The sequence below is a fragment of the Thermobia domestica genome, chromosome 4 (assembly GCF_964235325.1).
Source record: "Thermobia domestica chromosome 4, izTheDome1.hap1.1, whole genome shotgun sequence".
NCBI classification, from domain to species: Eukaryota; Metazoa; Arthropoda; class Insecta; order Zygentoma; family Lepismatidae; genus Thermobia; species Thermobia domestica.
The window spans coordinates 325,051,957-325,074,847 of NC_137457.1; the positions used below are offsets into that span (position 1 = coordinate 325,051,957).

The 22,891-nt window shown below is 35.0% G+C and overlaps 1 protein-coding gene across 5 annotated transcripts in view; it reads left to right on the forward strand.

Annotated features, from left to right (window-relative positions):
- LOC145684420 (uncharacterized) overlaps positions 1 to 22,891 on the forward strand; it is a 46,096-nt gene that overhangs the window by 2,934 nt on the left and 20,271 nt on the right. For 3 of the 5 annotated variants that reach the window (XM_081756766.1, XM_081756767.1, XM_081756768.1), the window contains exons 2-3: positions 7,789 to 8,717; positions 16,642 to 22,344. In XM_081756766.1, coding sequence (XP_081612892.1) covers positions 7,864 to 8,717; positions 16,642 to 18,007 — 2,220 coding nt within the window. In that variant the 5' untranslated portion in view covers positions 7,789 to 7,863 and the 3' untranslated portion in view covers positions 18,008 to 22,344. Of the gene's footprint in view, positions 1 to 7,788; positions 8,718 to 16,641; positions 22,345 to 22,891 lie in introns of those variants that run through there. The other 2 variants (XM_081756770.1, XM_081756769.1) reach the window with 1 other exon arrangement.

Sequence of the window (22,891 nt, forward strand, 5' to 3'; positions counted from 1 at the left end):
CTAGATCAATAAATATAACTTATACCTCTTTCCCATTTTCTATAAATCTTTCACCGATCGCCCTTTTCGGGATCCTATGGTACAATTTGTACTATATGCACTTTTCATGGTACATTTCGTTATTTCTCTTCTATTTGAGCTTTTTCGTCCGGGTTTTTTTTTTTTTTGTTTTGTTTTCCAAGTCCAGAGGCCTTGCAGAAGACATTACGTATGGTTTCAGACCGTCCTGCGTCCAGACATAGGAGGTGATGACGTCATACGTCAAAAATTTCTTTTCTCATTTTCTAAGCGTATCTTCAATATTTTTTGGCGGGCTTATTTTTCTACGTAGAAGATTGAAATTTTGCACAAACATTCAGTCCACGGAGTAGTATGTACCAGATTTTTTGTTCCGATGTCAGTGCTAAAACAGGGGGGGAACCGTAGGGGCAAAGGGGTAAAAATAGGGATTTTTTACCCCAAAAATCCCGTTTTTCGTCATTTTCCCGACTTACATACATGATAGGACCACGTGAGCCATGCCGTCTGAAAGGCAGTTCCATTCTGAAGAGAACGACGGTCGAATTATTATCCTAGGGTAATTAGGGATGTCTCAGGGAATTTTTATCCAAATATACTTCTCTATAGGGTAAAAGTAAGGCATGGTAGGGAAATTTCTTCTGGCGGGTCTATTTTTTCACGTAGAAGATTGAAATTTTGCACAAGCATTCAGTCTACCGAGTAGTATTTACCAGATTTTTGTTCCGATGTCAGTGCTAAAACAATGGGGAACCAGAGGGGCAAAGGGGTAAAAATTGGAATTTTTACCCCAAAAATCCCGTTTTTCGTCATTTTCCCGCCTTCCATACATGATAAGACCACGTGAGTCATACCGTCTGAAAGGCAGTTCCATTCTGAAGAGAACGAAGGTCGAATTATTATTCTAGGGTAATTAGGGCCGTCTCAGTGAATTTTTATCCAAATATACTTCTGTATAGGGTAAAAGTGGGGCATGGTAGGGAAATTTTTTCTGGCGGGCCTATTTTTTCACGTAGAAGATTGAAATTTTGCACAAACATTCAGTCCACCGAGTAGTATTTACCAGAAATTTTTTTTTCGATTTCTGTGTAAAAACAGGGGAGTCCAGAGGGGCAAAAGTTGAAAAAAGGAAAAATTTGCCCCAAAAAATCCCTTTTTTCAGGAATTTCCCGCCTTAGATACATGATGGAGACATGTGAATGGTACCGCCTGCAGACAGTTCTGTTCTGAAGAGAATGATTGTCAGATTATAGTCCTAGGGTAATTATGGATGTCTCAGGATTTTTTTTCCCTGAGATCATAGTGTTTTATGGTACTTTGGGGCATTGTGGTAATTTTTGATAAAAAATTCTCCCGCCCTTACTATTCAAGATAGAAACTTGAATTTGGCACACACATTCAGTATACCAAGTACTATTTATCAGATTTTTTTTGATGGCTACGATCACACAGGGGGGGGGGGTCCAGGGGGGCCAAAGTTCGAGAAAAAAATTTTTCCCTCCGAAATTTTCACTTTGACATTTTTTCCCGCTTCTGTTATATGGTATGAGCATGCAAGTGGTACCATTCGAAAGCCAGCTCTATTTTGAAGAGAATGAGGTATGAACCATGATCCTTGGATAAATAGTGACGATACAGTAGCTGCTTGACTGAAAGTCTAAAAAATAGCCCAAAAAGCCAGGATCCGGAAAGGGTTAATAATCGCATTAAAACAACAGTCCATAAAACATGAACCAGCTTCTGCTAGATGACCACTAAAAAGCAAGAATGCTATCTAGCCTAGTCAGGGCAGGAGCGCAGTAGGGAGGCCCGAGCGTGAGCGAGGAGGTCAGTCCATAGGGAGCAGACGCGTCAGCGAGAGGGGAATATACGCATAAATGAGGATAAACAAAGAGCACACTTAAACATACAATACTTTCACTGTCACTCACAACTGATTTCAATATACTGTGCACAGACAGTAATTACTTACATTCACAATCATTCCTTCACAAAAAAAAAAAAAAATAAATAAATAAATAAATAAGTAAATAAAATAAAAGAAAGAAAGGTTTGCATTGTATATTTCATCTATAAATTTTCTATTTGGTAAAATAATCTGCTCCAGCGAACCCTTTTTTAGCATCCAAATTATTTAAAATCTACAAGTAAATGATAGTAAATTATAATAAGGTTATTAGTAAAATGATTCTTATAATTTAGAAAAAAAAGTAAAAAAAATGGTAAAAAATTTCCTCCCGGGAATTTATATGCCAGGCGAAGAAACCCGGAATATTTCCATTTTTTTAAATTTCCTTCCCACAGAGAATATTCTGACTTTCCATCACTAGCCCTGAAGCCAGGACAGTGTAGAAAAAACAAAGGAATCTTTATGTCGCAATAAAAATACGTGGTCTCCGTTTGACGTAACTTTGCAAGTGAGGTTCCGATATATTTCCATTAGTAACACATTGGTGTATGGTGTGAGAAGGCACATCTATATGCAACTTACCTGAAAATGATAAAATACATTTTCACAAAATTTCTACCTTTTTCAGAAATTACGCTATAAATTCATTTCTTTTGCAAATTGTGCAAGTTTTCCAATGTTTGTTTTCTTTTGCGACGGAAAACCCAGGTAACTTTTCGCTAAACACAATGCAAATAATGATATCTCCATATTTTTCAAAATAGCTTAAACATTTGCAAGGTATTCCGTGTTCGCAATTCTTTTGCTGTTTTGTGAACGCCGGAGTATGGGTCACCTTTAATGACAGCAAATTTTAGAAAATGCACACCTAGGATTTAAGACTAGAAATCAAAATACATATTTTTAACAAAAACCTTCCAGTTTAGTTCCGTAGACGGGATCATTGTGGTGGAACATTTCGATAATACTTCCATTATTTTGGTGTGCAGTGGCCAAATTTTAGATAGTTAAACTCAGTTAAATAAACTAATAAAATCAGGACTCATATGTGATTTCTCGCGGTTAAAAAATGGATTTATTTTTAAACTATGTAGATTAATTTATGATTTCTATTTTATGCAAAGTATCGTAAGACGGGGTTACTATGCACCAGTTTTAAGAAATGTTGTCGAAAAACGCATGTAACTTACAAACATAATGATTCAAAACACGAAGCGCATTAGTAAACATTCAGTACAACCATAGTTATTTAAATATAAACTTTGGTATATTGTTAATCCATAAGTGGTTATACTTTGCACAACATACGAACATAATATTTTTTTTCAATGTTTATACATTTCACTTCCAACAAAAAAAACTGCATGCAGCCTGCAAATATTGATATTAGAATGATGGTACCGATACCAGTACTTACTATGAATTATCGATATTTGCAAAAAAATATATATATTTCCTCGTACCGAAATAGTTTCAACCTTCTGATAATTTAGCGTATGTCCCACAAAAATGGCGACTCAGGAACATTAAAAAAATCCGCGTAAATTGAACGCATTTCTTGCTTTTTATACCCAAGAATATCATTCGAAATCTTAATTTGTTTAAGATTTACAGGCTTTAGGGCTTTCTAGCTTTAGTCAACTCAAATTGCTTTTTTTTTTTTTTTAATTTTAATAACCTACTCGTAGTCATTCCTATGCGTGTAAGTTTCAGCCTCTCCCGGAAGTCTAGTGATTTCTAAATAAACGAACCCTCTTTGACTGAAGCTCCTCTCGAACTATTTCTCCTTTTTTGATACTATTTTGCATATACATTTCGATATAATTTTATGAGCATAAATTTCATTATTAATAAAATTAGCTTGCAATATAGAGTAGTATGTGTATGCTTCATGCAAGATATTGTTCATATAGATAGATAGTTATTTTAATAATAACTGCTAAAGCCATAGTCTTTTTGAATTCACAGTTTTATAGGAAATATTATTATTACCTCTTCTACGTTCGGTGGGGATACTTTGTAATATACTTTCTAATGCGTCTTTGCACACCTCATAAATTAAAACAATGTCTCATCTCAATTGATCTACGTTATACTTTGTTTCCCGACATTTGTTTCGAGCTCCTTCAAGGCTAAGCGATTAGCGTACGCGCCTTTGGCGAGGGAGATCTGGTTTCGATTCTCGGCGGGAGCTCATGTGGTTCGTATTCCGCATTATTGTTTAATAGGTCGCCTAATATTGCTTGGCTGCTTAAAGGCGCGTTAAACTGAAAATCCAAGTTTTATCTGCTTTTACTCTGTTCATTCGCTCACAATTCTTTATAATATTTTGATTTCTCTAAAAGAAATAGCTAGCAATCAATTATTTCTCGTCCACAAATATTTTTTTCCGTACATTTTCCTGGTCACTGGTAACCTTTGATGCCTCGTATGTGATAATAATTCGGTATGAAATTTTAAAATTTCCCACTTCTTCTTTCCACCCTATTAGAATTTATTCTTGTGTCATTTGTCGTTAATTTGTTTACTAAAATACAACACTCATCACTCGGTGAGATTACGTCATTTCTGAGAGTTACGTCTCCCCATCAATTTTTTAATTTTCCTTTCTTCTTTCGGACGGTCATAAACCATTCTGAAGGGGCCGCGGTGGCTCAGTGGTAGAGCGTTCACCTCTGGTGCATGGGGTCCCGGGTTCAAACCCTGCTCCCGCCAAGTGAACTTTGTGGGGTATACAAACACCGTGTGCGTCGGTTTTCTCGGGGTTCTCCCGTTTCCTCCCACTTTCTTTATTTCACTATTTCATTCATTTCTCAAAATCACCGTCTCCTTTAGCCTACCCGGCATAACCATGGGACGTAAAATTCAAAGATTTCATTTCATTTTCAACCATTCTAAGTTAAATATGTTTCTTTGTTGTAATTTTGTCACTGGTTTAACGGATACTACGACAGTCTTCGGAGTCTCAGGTTCGATTCTCAGCATGAAAGGTTTTACAAGTTTCTGTGCATTACGATGGTTCAGATTCCAGCTTACCTTAAATGTAGGCCTGATATATATCCTTGGTGTTTAAAAGAGACGCTAAATGTCAATAGAAAACAAACGTTCTTGATCTGGAAATAGAAATAAAACTTTGATTTTTTTTCTGTAAATAAGTATTTCTGTGTACCAATACTTTGAAGCTGTAATGAATTTTTCAAGTTATATTAATATTTGGTAATAGTATTTGTTATTATCAGTTAATATTTGGGAAAGAAACACGGAAGTTATTCAGAAACAGTATTGCACCACTCATGGAAACACTAGATCTCAAAATTATTCCAATCTTATTCATCTGTAGGTTTTATGGTCATGCGAGTTTTAATAAACTGATATTACATCTGTATTTATTCTTAATATCTTTCACTTTGTTATTAAATTAAATTAATAACACAGTGTTATTTTTTTTCAGTCATGTGTTATTTCTCGATTGTAGCATACACGTCAATATTTACAAATTACAGCACTTAGTATCTTCAGGCTTGTTACAATTTTAAACATCTGTATGGGAAACATGCAGTTTTTGTATATGCGTTCGCCTATCTACAATTGGAGGGAGACAAGAAACGATTTTCTCACATTGATTTAATATCCGAAAATTAGGTGGTCTTCTCGCCATCACTCAGCTTTTGAAACTTAAGCGAGAATAGGTGTAGTTAGATGCAATATACATCGCAACTACAAATAAATTATTGTGTTTTAGAGTTTACAATTTGAAAACTATGCAGACAAGCTTCTGTATTTTGGAGTATGAAGGGTTCACCTGCTATCCTACCATATGCATTCCTAACAGTTTTAAGCTGGGTCACCTGGTTATAAAGTATTTAGAAATATTATGGATAGTTCAAGGACATTGGCTCCTTGCGTACAAGGTCTTCCTACCGAAACCGTACAGCATACAAGTAATTAAAATGCTACATCGGGCAGCCTTTTCAAACTTCGAGCTGTGTAATTCTGCACAGAACGTGATGGATGATGATTTCCTTCTGCTTTTTCGTGACGATAGAATATTCCATTTGAATGACAAATATAATCAGCAGAACGTCTATGTCTGCGTTGCTGGGAGACCACAATATATTTCTTAACATGACCGAGGTTCCCCTACCCCTGCCCCCGCATAAAATGCTCTTTCTGCAGTGCGTAACACAAATGCATACGGTCCGGTTTTCTTCGCGATGAACGCTGTGGCTAATACTTCATTTCTGAATATGCTACAGTTGTGGTAAAGAGAAGTTCAATAAATTTCTATTTTAACTTCACTGGATACTTTGTCATTGACACATCCAAGTGCATCGTAACTGAACGGAGAACTCGTACATTGTTGGGTTCGGTGTGCGCTGAAGATGATTTTTCCATGATAAACTAGGTCTCCTAATCTGAAAATTTTTATTTTGTTGCTTTGAGGGTATGTGAGAAACCCAGCGAACTATTTCCTCATTACCAATAGCTATTGCTGAGCTCCTGGATTGCATCGCCGATTCAGTTACTACCATTAGTACTGGTGACCTAGAGCGCTTGTGCATCGAAGTAGACTAACATAAATATCTGCCATACGAGGGAAATAACCCACATCGATTATTGGAGGCAATATGTCTGAAATGCGGAGAGCTTTTTTTTTATAAATATTTTCATGTACTACTTGTCCCGGTATGTGTTAGGTATTTTGGAATACAGCCTTTCCAAACCGATGAGTCCTTAATGATCATATATATATATATATATATATATATATATATATATATATATATATATATATATTCATTCAAAAACTTAGCAATAGATGTGACCACTGTCTTTATTCCTCTACTGTAGCCCTTGTCGGAAAAAACGTATCACAATTTGTATTTCAAATATTGATCCTTTCAAGGTAACTACAGTACTGTGTACCGAAAAGTTAGTTCTAATACTGGGCTCTGATCATACCGTAGGATTCGATAGCTCATGCGAGCTATCCTACGAATTTGGATAATGACAAGCATTGATAGAAGGTAACCTTGTCTTAACGCTCGGTCACCATACCTGCAAAGCATGGCAGGATTTACCTCGGTAGCAGGACCAACTTGAAAGGTTAACTGGTAAGCGTTTAGAACTTCGGTTTAGTTGCGCAGTGGGCGTATCCCACTCCTTTAGAAAATATGCGTTAAATTCCAAATCAATTCAAAGAGAGACACCTTGATCGGGCATATCGTGCTCAACGACCAAACATCCAAGATAAAGAAATTAAGGGCCGGATTTGTCTTACGGTGCCGGTCCAAAAGTTCGGGTAAACGGCCGCAGCCCGTCTCTTGAGGCGTGTGAAGTAGAACATTTTCAGCTAATATATTCGGCGTCTTACGAATAGCTTCCATCTCCATTGGTATTTGTCTATTTTATTTCTTTAAAAATAAATCTAATTTATCTGGTTCAAAATGTAATGCGTTATATTTAACAACAATCTAGTTTATAGTGGGATTAGGGTTCAAGGAGATTGTTTTTACTAAATTTCGAGTTTCACCGCATAACAAACGCATAGATTTGATGATTGTCTAAATTACTTTTACACACTCTTCTCTTATTAGTCGCATTAGGTAAAACCCCGTCTTACTCTGCGCCTGGTGTCAACAGCGATGTGAACACAGACAACAGATCACCACAAGTGACGTGAATAGTATAACAATCTCGAATATGCTTTAGTATTGAATATTAAGAAATTATTATTATTATTTTGCTATTTTAGCAGGTAAAATGTTTCTTCTTTCATGTACCTCTATATTTTCTTTGCAGTAAAATGTTTCAGTGTATAACGTTATGGGTTATTAATATATTTTTGTCCTTAATTTCAGACTTGAGTGTGGTTAATTGCACTATACGCACAAATTTGAACGTGAAGTAAAGTATCACAAAATAAAAATTTCAACATGAATTTCGAATGTTTCGACAATCCTTCGACTCTTCTTGAAACTGAAAATAATTTTCTTCCCAGCTTGAAATTTCATGATAGTAAAGTTAGTGGAATGGTAGCTGAAAGTCATACTGTAACTTCCGTAATTCCTGAGAATTTAGACGTACATGAAGAAAAACGAGGACGAGAAAGTATTAAAACAGAAGCTTCATTATTAAAACAAAATGCAATATCTAAATACAAAATCGATATAGCAAGTGATGCCCGTGGTCAGGTGACAGACTTAAAACTAAAATATAGAGCACTTTGTATGATTGAACGTTTATCGGTTTCTGATTCACAGTTCAGTACAAAAAGTGCTACGAAGCGTGAAGAAAATAGGGAAGCAAACCTGGATATTATTACGCATAAAAGACAGTTAGTTAAACAGAATACTAGAAGTGATATTACGTGTCCTTATAGAGTTCTCTCAAATATTTACAATAAAAATATATCGGCGGATGATGTTAAACTTAAATCTAGAGCAAAATGTGTGCTCCATCGACTAATAATACCTCAAACACTTAAAAGTGATAATACAAGGACAAGTTTACAAACGAAAAATGACAGCTATGAAAATATACCTGGTTTCAGAGATGATTGGAAATTACGCTCAAAAGCAACATGTGCACTTACACGTTTATCAGAGACAGATTTGCGTGCAGTAGCACAACGTAGCCCCAAACAGTTGAGATCAAGCATGGAAGCAGTTACGTGCATTACGAGCAATGTAACCAGTCAAATGAATAATGTAAATAGTGATACAGATGATGATGATTGTATACACGAAAGTGATTCTGAGGAAACTGAAAAAGAGTGTTACGGAAACAGGTACGTCTATATTTCTTGTTGTATTTGTTGCATTAGTATATCATTATAATAATGCTTTTTGAAGTTTCTGCTGAATAGTTTAGTAATATTTTACATTTGAGATTTGTTGTTCATATATAATATACCGAGAAGGTACCTGATTGCTTATTGTCAAACAAACTGGTTCAAGAGAGCATGTGACTCGCAATTTTGTAATTCCCTTATATTTAGTTTCAGTTTTTTATAAGATTTTAATACTGGTTTGCCTGCTTACTACAGTTACCCCGTGAATATAAATTTGGTGCAGTGTAAGTCTCGAGGTTGAATCTCGCAGAGTACTACGAGTCCAATTTGTTCCTTGTTCGATGTTACTGTACAATGTGATATAATATGATTTACGTAGAATGGGTTTGAATTTGGTTGTGCTTTATTGCCAGTGATTGAGATACTGACTCAGGACATTTAAATTCCCCAAGTAAGAAATTTCAGACTTCAGAAGCAGCGAAAAAAATCCCCTGTATACTTACTTAAAACTGTCTTGTTTTTATAGAGTATGTCGTATAGTTTTAACATTCCGGTCATTATCAGAGTTTGGTGTTAAATTGATTCAAGAATGAAATCCGTGAGTTTTCGCCCTCCAAGAAATATAAAAGATGACATATATTCCATTATGATTTTCGTAAGACTATATTAGTTTTCGACATATATAATATGACATAATTGATATTTTCTTTGATACTTGATAATTATTTCCACTGTTTGAAGTTAAAAGCAGTTAGTAATGTCAGGAAACGTACGTTATTGCCCAGGATCTAAGAAACATGTTCCATCATAAATCGTAATATCTATTTCATGGTTCCCATAATTTCTGTCCAGATTTTAAGCAAGTTACCATATTCTCGTAAACAAAATACGTTTATGTCCAATGTTAGGTATATTTTCTCTGAAGGTTTCAAAATATCCTCTGCATAAAGCTAAATTTGGCAGTAATAATGAATCATTCATTACACCAGTTGTAAAGTATTAATTTTAATCACTCTCTTCCAAAAGAAATTCAATGAAATAAAATAAATTTAAAATTATGCCGCTATGTTCGCGTATGAATTGTCGAGACTGTTTAAGTCACCCTTTTTATTTATTCATTTATTTCTGTGTTAATCAATGAAACTCAATACAGACACTCATTAAATTGGTGGAAACGTTTGAGTGTAAAGTTAAATGAATACTCCCTCTCTTTCGCATTAAAATTTGTAAAGAGTAAAATCTTAAAATGTTGAAAAAAAGGAGACAGCTTCCCTCTCTGATATATAGCATCACTATCAGTAATACAGCTTAAGCCAACCTAATAAAGGTTTTTGTATTTGTCCTAGAGCTGAGAACACTATGGACGTAAAAATAAAACCATCTGTTGCGCGTATTCTTTTAATTACTTCTTTTGTATTATGCATTTCTATCAAACAGTCGCGGCGTGTTAAAATTGATACTTAGCGTGTCCACGATCGATCACCGTAAAAAGATCAGCTATTAATTCCTTTAATTTTTGAGTTTCATCCATATAGTTTTAGCGGATGACTACCGTTTGCATTTTTTGCTGCTTTCTAACAATATCAGTTACCTAGCAATCGCGAATGTACATATGAGCAGACTTAATAAGCACCTTAGGTGGTTTGTTGTCAAAGTTAGTATCAGAATTCAAGCTTTTATGAAAGAACCAGAATGATAGCGTATTACATTGAACACTTCCCGCAGATATATCCATATAAAATAAGAAGCATGTTTACCATCTTTTTTCTCTGAGAACTAGTACTAAGTAATATATAAAACTATAGGTGCTATTTTTTTCCTTATGTTTAGTGTGCGTTTTTTTTTTTTTTTTTTTTTTTTTTTTTTTTTTTTTTTGAGATTACTTAACTCTCATACAGAATATCGAGAGCGAAAATATTTAGCTGTAACCAGTATAGTGGTATGGCGTTAACGAAATTCAGATTGAGTTTGAAATTTTCTAATGAAGTAAAAAGCATTCCGATAATGTTTACGGAGAACGTGGCAAAAGCTATATCACTAATGTTAGAAACTTCTAAACTGTTGAAAAATAATTATTTTAAAGACACTCTATATCACATGTACGTAGTAAATTTATACCGCAGAAACAAATGCCATCTAATAGTCATTCCTATTAATATTTTATGTAAGTAATTGCAGATACTTAGCTGGTATTTCTGTATATACGAATTTCCTAACATAATGCTATTTATAACAATATCTGTAAAAAAAAAAAAAAAAGTTAAGTTTATACAAAAGCTATAATATATAAAAAATATAAAAGATGATTACTAAGAAATAACTTCCCACACTTTGAAGTCCAAGGAACAATCAGCGTCGCAAAGAAGAACTCATACTTAAAATCTTCAAATAAGTGTAATAATATTGAATATCTGTAACGATTATATTACAAAACATACATAATATCATTGGACTCTTTTAAATAATTTTCATTTAATATTTGTACAGTAGAAAAATGTTTACAATTTTAAACAGATTCTATGGCCAGTATAAGTAAAAAAGAAAAAAATATACAAACTAATTATGGCGGCATAGATCGGTTACAATTCTAATTATTAATTGGTGTTTGGAGTAGCAGAAGTCCATCAAATATTTCGTTCCAAGATTTGAAGGGCAGTAATATGTGATTAACACTATTGAACAATTAGTTTTGAAAAAACCGTATGTGTTGTGAGTGAACAAAAGTAAAATCTCATTGCAAAGTATAAATATTCCATTATGAAACTTCTAAACTACTCTCGGAAATAAATAAACGATATTCAACTCTTTCTTTCGTATAAGAATAACCATGTCGTATATAAGTTTCTATTCATATAAATCTTATTTTTCTCGTTTTCAATTAATTTGTACGTTTTTGTAATCATTATTGTTAAAGTTTTTCGCCACGTATTTTCCACATGTCTTAAATTTCTAAGCAATTTACTCTCTTAGGAACATTTTTGGACCTAATTTCTCCTTTTATTGTCGTAAAAGCATTTCGGTTTCAATTCCTGCAATTATGCTCTTTAGGCCAAGGGAATCTGTTTTCTGTTGTTTAACAAACACCATATGCATTTTCATGGAACATGAAAATCTTTTTATGCTGTCTTAATCTCTCCTCTAGTTGTGGCTAAGCGGTTACCGTACGCGCCTTTTGGCGTGAAAGACTCTGGTTCGATTCATGGTAGGAGCTCATGTGGTTTGAATTCATCGTTGATCAATAGGTCTCGTCTCGTATAGCCTCGCTGCTGAAAGAAACGTTAAATCATGTGCAACTAAAGAAAACGAGATTGTGTATTAATCCATATCATCATGTGTTACAACCTATCCTAATGAACAGTAAGCAGAAGAATATAATTTCCCGCCTCGTGCTAATGCAGTTTTTCCACAGTTTCCCAAAAGATTTGTCATACGTATTTCTAAGCACTGCTTTACTTACAAAATGAGACTTTTTTCACCAGTGTTTAGGGTAATTGGGTTTCTGTACTGTCATTAAAGCTCTCTTTGTACAATATATTCTTCATGGTATTATAGTTTGTCAGTTCTCATACATTTTAGATATTTTTTTTTCATTACGTGTTTTCAATCGTTCTTTTGCTTCCGAGACACAGTAGTATTTTGAAAATGTTTATTGTACGACCTGGCTTCATTATAGCTTAACTCCCATTACCATAGAACACATTTTTCTGAAGTAATAGGTTTCCGGCAGTTTCGTCAAACATATGTCGAAATTTTCGTAATTTTTGCTTTGTGCAAATTTTTGTGTGTAGAAACCTAATTTTTTATTGTCTCTCAACTTATTTTTCAATAACTTTTTAGATATCTTGTGAGACATACAATATAATTTTAATGATCCATCTATTTGATTTTCATCTAGTTCCATCTATTTGACTTTCGAAATACTTAGTGAAATATTCGTCAGTATTTATTATAAGGGCTTATTTTCTTCATTGTTCTGTATTGTTTTAAAGCAATTTCTCGAAAATCATACCCCACACACATTTTGAAACGCTGAATGAATAAAGTTTTCAACCGTAGAGAGGTATACAAGTTCATTATATTTATTGTTGTGTAACTGCCTTTATGAAAGACATCTTTTTCTAAGAAGTAAATTTGAAATCATTTGTGGCTAAGCAATTATCGTACGCGCCTTTGGAGTGGGAGACCAGACTTCGATTTCCAGCGGGAGCTCAGGTGATTCGGATTCCACATTAATCAGTAGGTCCTGTCTCATATAGTCTCGCTGTTGAAAAGGACGTTAAACTCAAAATTATGTGCAACTAAAAAAACTGAGATCTTGCATTAATTCACAAGATCGTGAGCTACAGCTTTACATTAACGTGTGTTAATGAACAATGAGCAGAAGATTAAAACTTTCCGCCTCGTAATAATTCACTTTCCCGCCAAAATTTTTAAATTCCGGGCAATTATCAATTGTTAGTTTTACCACAATAAGTCTTACTATTTTGTACCAATATGAGTGTACAGGCAGGACCAACCAGATTTATATATGTACATAGTGAAAAAGCTGAAAACATTATATATATATATATATATATATATATATATATATATATATATATATATTAACATTTCCCAAATTTAAAAGGCGGGCCAATTTAAACTTCAGACAATAAAATTGTGATCATCTTTGTATCCAAGATGTGTGAAAGGGAGAGAATAAAACATGTACTTAACAGTATAACTAATTATCACCTTGTAGTTGAATATTTAAATACATGTTTACATAAGCAGTCTCTTACATGTGAACGTGGTTGAGCGTGTACTTTACATATTTAATGGGTATTATGTGATTGGCATTCGATAGATGAAGTTGATATAACAATTCGCTAGTCGAGATTGTATAATCAGGCGTTTTAAAACCGATGTATGCAGTTTCTGACACGAATGTATTGTCAAAATTGTATAAGGGATATGATAGTCCTTGTATGTATAATTAAAGTTTGATTGTAGTGTCGAGATCAGCCGTTCTAGGATCGAAAGATATTAAAATTGCTTTAAAGCACAGGAAAACAATTCTTGATAACTCTCAATGACTGATCCACTCAAATTTTCATTATCGTCGATAATCTCCTTAGTAAGAGCTGGTTTAACTAATATGTTATTGACGTCATTCTGAAGCACACGTCGAAAACAAAACAAAAATAAACTTTTTTGCCGATAAGCAGAATACGAAAATTTATCTAAATACTGAAACCGTTAAAATTTGAATTTATGTGAAAGTGTAAACTTATTGGAAGACGAAAAGTAATAAATAACCGGAAAATAATTGAACAGCAAAAAATTTCATTGAAAAGCGAAAAATTATCGGAAAACAAAAAATCGAACAAAGAAAACAAAATAATTCAACAAGATAGCAAAATCCAATTGTTTTTCGAATAAGAGAAAATTTTTCAAAAGTTTGAAAAACGAAAAATAGAAAAATAAAGCTTGTGAAAACGAAACCATATTTTTCAAAGAAGGCCATCGTTGAATGTAACATTAACCATTATAACGTAAGCCATACGTCGGTCAAAATTTCTGACAGGAGTATCGGTGTCTTGGGGAATTCTTTTTCAGACAATTTGTTCAAAAACTGCTTATATTATCTATTCTTGTCTCCTTAATAAATATTTAATTAGCAATTTAGTAATACAGCATAAATTATCCTTCAAAAAGGTCCACATGGATTCCCTTTAATTATTCTCAAAGCTATATATATATTGACATTTCCCAAATTTAAAAGGCGGGGCAATTTACACTTCAGATATAAAAAGTGTGATCATCTGTGTATCCAAGATGTGTGAAAGAGAGACAGTAGAACATGAACTTAACATAACTATATAACACATTAAAACCTCATCATATTAAACATTGAAGCAATATATTTAAAATACTCGCATATGCTAATTCGAATTTCCCTATGAAATTTTGTATCCGGCCGTTTACTTAGGCATATTTTAAGGGGTTTTATCCATAAATGGAAACAGGAAGGACTATCAAAATTTACAAAGGTGTATACCTTTAGGTCTTGTGCAGGATTTACCAATTTTCGTTTGTGACATTTTCCGAATTTAAGGGATGGTCCCATGTACCTTTTCCGAAATATGAGAGAAAAGCACCCATGTATGGAAATGACTATATCCTTGAAGTCACCCATATAACCTTATAAGGTAAGAAAGCCTCTTCAAGAAGGAAAAATTGGTTAAAGTCCTCGGAAACGTAAATGTTTTACCCATAAAAGATAAGGATGACCACCTAAACTCAAAGAATACATACCCCATTCCTACAAAGTATAACTTTCCTTTAATTTTTATACTTCCCAAATTTAAGAAAGATAGTTTTATGTACCGCTCCTGATATTTTGGATAGTGGATCAAGTTGTTCCTGCCAAAATTTTGAGGATATTGAACCATATGATACCTCCATCTGATCAGGATACATGCCCTTTCTCAAACAGGGATAATTAGAATGCAATGGAGGCGATACTACTAATGATTTGATGTTATTCCTTTTCTCACAGTTTAATAAATTATTTAATGATGAACTTACATTTTGTTAATCCGCTGAATGGATTGCAGCGCATCGCGAAGCATCGACAAACTACTCTGCTGTTGGAAACCAAATGAAGGAAAGTTTGTCCTCTGATGACGCAATATGTGTTCTGATATGCGTGCCTTTAGAAACATTGACTGACTTTCTTGATAATCTAGAACCGGAAATTGTGTATGACTAAGCTGAAAACCGAATTCTGAAGAACTAAATATGAAACGTAGATTTGTCCATATATTACATTACATCTTGTACATAAAATTTCTTATCACAACATCTCAATCATCTCAAGGTCAAGGCATGTGACTTCAACTTGGTTGTCTTAAAAATTTGTGAAAAGCAGTGATAAGCTCCAAGACGCCGTTAACTTGGCAACTCTAAGGTCAACAACATATACTTCAAGAATGACTAAAGATGTTGGTATTGGAAGAGGACAAACCGAGTACCGACTAGTACCTTTACAGTAAAAATATGAGGCCTACGGCACATTTGACCGAAAAAATGTACTAACTGAGCAAGTGACTCCCAGAAATATGAACCTAATTAAATCTTGCAAACGAACACTTTGTCAGAAGTATTGTGGATCTTGCTGAGTTTTTTCCAGTTCATCAGTGAATATAGTCTGTTGTGTATGACGGGAAGAAGAGAAGTATTTCAGTTATGAGACATATAAGTGCATCCACTGCATCTGGAACATGCTTGGTTGTATTAGCTTCACGGGATTTTCATATACATATCCATGGCCAAGCTTTTACAAGCACTGATTGTAATTACAATTCAGTATTTCTCATTTCCCTGGGATCCGGGGCCAGCGTGTATACTGGCTTACTATTTATGCTTTTATTTGGAGGTTATACTGATTTGTGTAAGAGCAGAGGCAAAAGATTTAATGCCTAACTTTCATTCACAGGTTAAAACCTTATAACAAGGTAAGATTTAAAACTGTTTTAATGTCTATACTTCACGGATATGAAGCTCAAACAGCCGTCTGAGCTTCCTGTAGACTTCCTAAATCACCTGGGATTTTGTAGGTATTTAGTTCGGTTTTAAAATATATTGTTGAGATTTCCATAGGCTTCCCGCGTCTTACATAGTTACCATCAGTTATGAACGCGTCATAACTAACTTGTACTAGGGCAAGATCAAGAAAGTGCCATTTTCAGCCTATAAATATCCCTTGATATTGCATGAAAAACAATCTCAAAAATCTTTTTCTTTTTGCTATAAGATTAATATCTAAGGTGTATATACTAATCATGATAATTCTCACTACTTTCCTGTGCAGTGATAAGCTTACTAAATTGGGGCTGATATAAAATATCTGTTTTTCTTGAAATTTCTTTATTTTCAGAAGTTCATTTGAAGCTTGTACTTCATTGGTACCTGAAGCATCTACCAAGACACATACAACTCTAAATGTTATCTTTCATGAAAGTAGTGAAAATATCTCAAAAGATTTTGAAGAATGTCAGAATAGGGAAGCACCTGTAAGGACAATGCCTTCTAAAGGTGACAAATTTTCGTGTTTTTATTGTGGGAAAGTGTTCATCCAAAGACAGGAGTGTGTAGGGCATATGAAGTTTCATTCGCATTCTGCTGAAACTTTTACTTGTGCAGAATGTGGTAAGCAATACTCAGAGTGTAAACTATTCGGAGTGCATATCAGGAATCATTATCAACACAAACGGTTTCCGTGTCATCGTTGTGAAAAGAATTTCCGGCAAAGAAGCAAATTAAGGAATCATATGGTAAGCCACACAGGCGAGAAATCCTTTTCGTGCCACCTGTGTAGTAAACAAGTAGCACTTCGTTCTTATCTTTATACTCACATAAAAAATGTTCATTCAGTGAAGGAAAGAAAGTATTCGTGTACAGTGTGTCAAATGAAATTTTACAGTAAAAATTATCTAAGATTGCATGTAAAATCTCGGCATTCACAAGAGAAATGTTACGAATGTTCAGATTGTGGAAAAAGATTTTCACTAAGAGCTTACTTAAACGAACACATGAAAATACATTTTCCTATAAACTATTTTGAATGTAACGAGTGCAGTAAACGATTTTGGAGCAAGGCAAACCTTTTTAACCATATGAATGTTCACTTTCCAATAAAGACTTTTTATTGCATGCAATGTAATAAACACTACGCAAGACAAGATACACTTAGAAATCATGTATCACATGTTCATTTAGGGGAAAAAATCTATTCCTGTATACATTGCGATAAAAAGTACACTATGAGACACAATCTTGCTCAACATATCAAAAATGTACATTCCAGTGACAAACGTAAGTTGCTTTGTTCCGAATGTGGAAAAGAATTTCTCGAAAAATCGTATTTAAAGAGACATATTAGAACTGTGCATTCTAGTAACGCAAGACATCTTTCCACTTGTCAGCATTGTGGGAAACTTATTTATGATATAAGTAAGCACATGAAAAAGCATTCAGCAGATAGAACGAAATACACGTGTGATATATGTAAAATGGATTTTTTTGATCGTGCTTATTTCCGTACTCACATAATGAATCATTTTGAAAAACAAACTTTTACTTGCGATGTTTGTGACAAGAAATTTTCGAGTAAGGCAGCCTGCACAACCCACAGGAGAGCGGTTCATTTAAGGGAACCAAAATTCATTTGCTCAGTTTGTGAAAGAGTATTTACAGCTAAGGCAACTACTTCTAGGCACATGCGTACGCATGTTGAAAAATAAATACATTTTTAGCGTGGTTACAGAAATACAAAATAAGTCTGTTCACAAGGTGGGTACAATTTTTCTAATCTCCCTAATTGCTTCGTCGTTGCTGAAATTGGTCTTCCACAACACGAACTTAAGCAACTTCACCACAACCCGCTGCCGGTAACGGGTTTGAAAAATGATCCTTGTCTTAAGTGTCGGAACCAGATAGAATGGTATGGTTTTAACATTTGTGGCTGCCATAAGTTTTGATACACAATTTCAGATGAAATCTCAAACAAATTTGAAATTGTAGACAATCTATCCTTAAACAACAAAACTGAGATGTGCGATAATAAGGTAGAATTTATTTTAAATAAAATATGACAAAATAGTAAGCAAAATTATCTGCCTCTATGGAAAATCAAACCCACGCTTACGTTAAGACTTGGAAGTTTTAAGCTGAGCTAAGACAATAGCTTATAGGCATAGGAGTTAATTTTCTCCTCTCCACAAAACCAAGTTCAGTGACGTGTCACAAGTTAAAACACTGATTTCAAATACACCTCACTAAGGGTAGATTATCGTTTAGGTCCTCCGGTGATTGGGATCCCTGGTTCGATCACAGCTCGCGCCGTTTGGAGTTTGTGGTGGACAAACATCGTGCTCGTGGGTTTTCTCGGGGCTCTCCCGTGTTCTCCCACTTTCTTGATTCCACCATTTTATTCATTTTTCATCATCGTATCCTTTAGCCTCACCGACATATGCGTCGGACGTAAAACTCAAAAGATTTAATTTTTTGTCTTTAACTACGTAGATTCTTTTTCCGTTACAGTAGGATTTAATTTATTATGTTCCTTCTAAAATACACATGCACGCATTTTGAGCTTTTATTACAATACTGTACCAAGCGTTGCATCACAAAACTGTGAACGCTAGGGTTCGCGGCATTTATATCGGGTGTTGCATATTAAGTGTTACAACTCTTGGGAGCTGATTGCTACCACTGAGACAAGAAAACAGTTCTCTTTAACTTTCAGCTATCGGACATGGTTTCGGATCTACAAGGTGCCAAAAGCATGGGAAAATGACTTTCGGACGTCAATAGTTCGGAAATTATCCATCGTAAACAGGGCGGGTAAAAAAAAATAATTGAAGAAATCATACCTGCCGTATTGAATTTTGCATGTTTACAATCCTACCATGCACACGCAAAGGATTCCCCAAAAGAACGTCGGGAGTCTCGGGACTTCTGCAAAATGAAAATTGGTCTAAATGGATATGAATTTATAGGGTTTCTACCAGGTTATAATAATTCGTTCGTATTAACTCGATATCTGGAACAAATACAAAATCGCGAACATCTTCATTCCCGTTGTGTGTGGTTGCATAATCGCCAGGTACGGATGTTGGCCAACAGTGACGTTCTGAGTATTAAGTGGAGCGAATTTGTACTAAAATGCTCTAGAAAGACAGCACAACAGATGAAGCAGGGTGATTCACACGTGCGGAAACACGTAACGAAAAATGCCCAGAAGTGCACTCGTAGTCAGGAAACGTGAGTTCAAAGCGTCGGAAATGTAAGGATTAGCGTAAAAAATATGAAAGCCATTGCCAATTCACAAACAATATTCCCTCCAACCGATGCAATATGATGTGCAGGGTTGCATGCCAATAAGGATGCAAGAACTGAGATCAAGTTGAAATTGTGCAAGGGGACTCACTAAGAAACTGAGTAAACTAAAGGAATGTCACTAGTGGGATCGCATGATCGAAATTGAAATGTGGCCAGTGTGTGAGTTGATATCAACACGTAGCTAATGGACAAATGTCAACATGTCCCACTACTGCTGGGACACCGTCTCACGTGCGAAAACTAAAAAAATAACGTTGTACATTCTGCTATTACGTCTGGAGCACTTTTTAGTAGAGCGTAAGTAGAAAACGATTGTATCAATGTCCCTCTTTATTTCGGACATTGTCCCACAGTCGACACATATGAAAAGAAATCTCTTAATCCATGGTTCAAATTCTGATAGAACGTGAAAATAACAAGCTTTTTATCATGTACCACGTCTTCTGGGCATATACCGTACTCGAAATATAGGAAAATTCCTCCAGATATTCGTATCTTACACACAGTGCACATGTCAAGACAAACACGAAAATGAACCAATTTGGCACTTGTAACACTACAGCTGGAATACCATACATATGAAAAATAAAACGACATGAGAAATAGGAAGAAACGTCTTAAACCTCTCATTGTTTACAACAGTGCGGGCGCGGTGGCTCAGTGGTAGAGCGTTCACCTTCGATGCTTGGGGTCTCTGGTTCGATCGCACCTTACGCCGTGTAGACTGTGGTGAAGAAACACTGTGCTTGTGGGTTTTCTCGGGGTTCTCCCGTTCCCTCCCACTTTCTTCATTCCACCATTTCATTTCTCATAATCACCGTCTCCTTCAGCCTAACAGGCATAACTGTGGGACGTACAACTCAAAGATTTCGTTTTGTTTCAGATTTTATTTTTACAACTGTGCACTAGGAGTAACAAAAGGAAACGCACAAGCATGTCGGGAAGCTTTATAAGTGCGCTTGCCAAACAAAGAGGGTACTCCTCAAAGAAATGAATACAGGGAAAGTGAGGCTCCCTCGAGCCTCAGGGCTAGAGCGCTCGCATGATCGTAGCTTCCAATCCTACTGGGTGCCAACGGTCTTAGTTTCAAGACCCGAGTAGTTATTTTGTTACTTCTCGCACGTAGGACGGTGTCCCAGCAGGAGTGGGACATGTTGACATCTGCCCATTAGCTACATGTCCATATCAAAACACATTGGCCACATTTCAATATGGATCATGCGATACCACTAGTGACATTCATATAGTTTACCCAGTTTCTTAGTGAGTCCCCTTGCACAATTTGAACTTAGCCTCAGTTGCATTTTCATTGGCATGCAACCGTGCACATCATATTGCATCTGTTTGAGGTAATATTATTTGTGAATTGGCAATGACTTTCATGTTTTTGACGCTAATCCTTACATTTCAGACGCTTTGAACTCACGTTTACTGACTACAAGTGCACTTCTGGGCATTATTTGTTACTTGTTTCCACACATGTGAATCACCCTGCTTCATCTGTTGTGCTCTACCGACATTCCAGATATCTTTCTAGAGCATTTGAGTACAAATTCACTATACTTAATACTCAGAACCTCACTGTTGGCCACATCCGTATCTGGCGATTATGCAACCACACACAACGGGCATGAAGATGTCCGCCATTTTGTATTTGTTCCAGATATCGACTTAATACAAACGAATTATTGTTACCTGGCAGAAATCCTATCAATTCATATTCATTTAGACCAATTTTCATTTTATAGATTATCCGAGACTCCCTACGTTCCTTCGGGGAATTCCTTGCGCGTGCATGGTAGGATTGTGAAACATACAAATTCAATACAAGAGGTATGATTTCTTCAGTTATTTTTTTACCCGCCTTCTTTACGTTGGATAATTTCCGAACTATTGGCGTCCGAAAGTCATTTCCCCACGCCTTTGGTACCTTGTAGATCCGAAAATGGCCGATAGCAGAAAGTTCGAGAGAACTTTTTTCTTGTCTCAGTGGGAGGAGTCACCTCCCGAGAGCTGTAACACTTATTTTGCAACACCCGACATATATGTGTATATCTACAGTTGGATAACATAATTACGTATGTGAGCAGAAGAAAAACTATTTCTCCGGACATTTGTGAAAGCTTCACAAACATAAAGGTAACTTTATAAACAATGCCGTCGTTGTTATTTGGCATTGGGAATTGTCGTGTTTCCTAGATAAAGGCTAATAGATGCTTCATAAAATAATTCGTAAATAAATTTCGCGAAAACAAATAATCGTCCTTATGTCATATATATATATATATATAATGATGGACTATTTATCCTGATACGTGCTTGTAATTTTCGAACTAACAAGTACAAAGGACTGAAGTTTCGTATTATCAAAATATCGGTGCGGGAACGTTATTTGACGTACTCCTCTATACTGGCACGTAAACAATGTTCCAAACCAATCAAATAGTTACCTTTTCATTTTTTGAGTGCACTACAGGTTATTGCGGACGTAGCGAAAAAATTTCATACCACATTGGTTATGCAGGGTTACAAACTGAATACGCTAAAATACTACAACATGTACATTTAGGAGGGTTCTTCAGTAGTCGTAATAAAAGTGAAATGGACAGAGCAACGCACATAGTAAGCACTTTAGTGTATAATATTATGATCATAATGTAACGCATGTAAAGTCAATCGAACAAATTTACAAGAATTTCGGGGTTTGGCCTCTTCAAAAAAAAAAAAAAGCCAAAAACTACTAACTGAAATGAATTATCCAATTGTACAGATGTTCTTCATTCGATGCAAAGATCCTAAACCTTTTTGCTACATAATACTTTACACTGCTTTAGAGCTTTACTAAACAGTTTAAGGTTTGCAACGGTGCTAAAACTACAATTTCGAGACTTGGTGGTAATTATGATTATCAAAAAGTATTCTTATAATGTTATAGAAACAAATCAAATATTATATATAAAGAGTTCCCAGAAATGTTATTTTATGTACTATATCAAATTTTACATTCCTTTTAACATCTGCGAAATTGTCTGAAAAACAAAATTTCTGTAGACGGTTTTATGATTGTTATGCCTATTGAAAACTATTTAAATGACTGAATACCATAAGCAATTTTTCCGAATAAAGTTGCTTTAAAGAAGCCAAAATTCTAAATTCCTTGTATGTTTTTATTTTCCACTTATTCATTTGTTCATCATAGTATTCGGCACTGAGGTGCTTTTAATGTGCATTACTAAGTTCGTTAAGGGTTATTACTGTCGTTAAACATTCCAAAATTTGGTTGT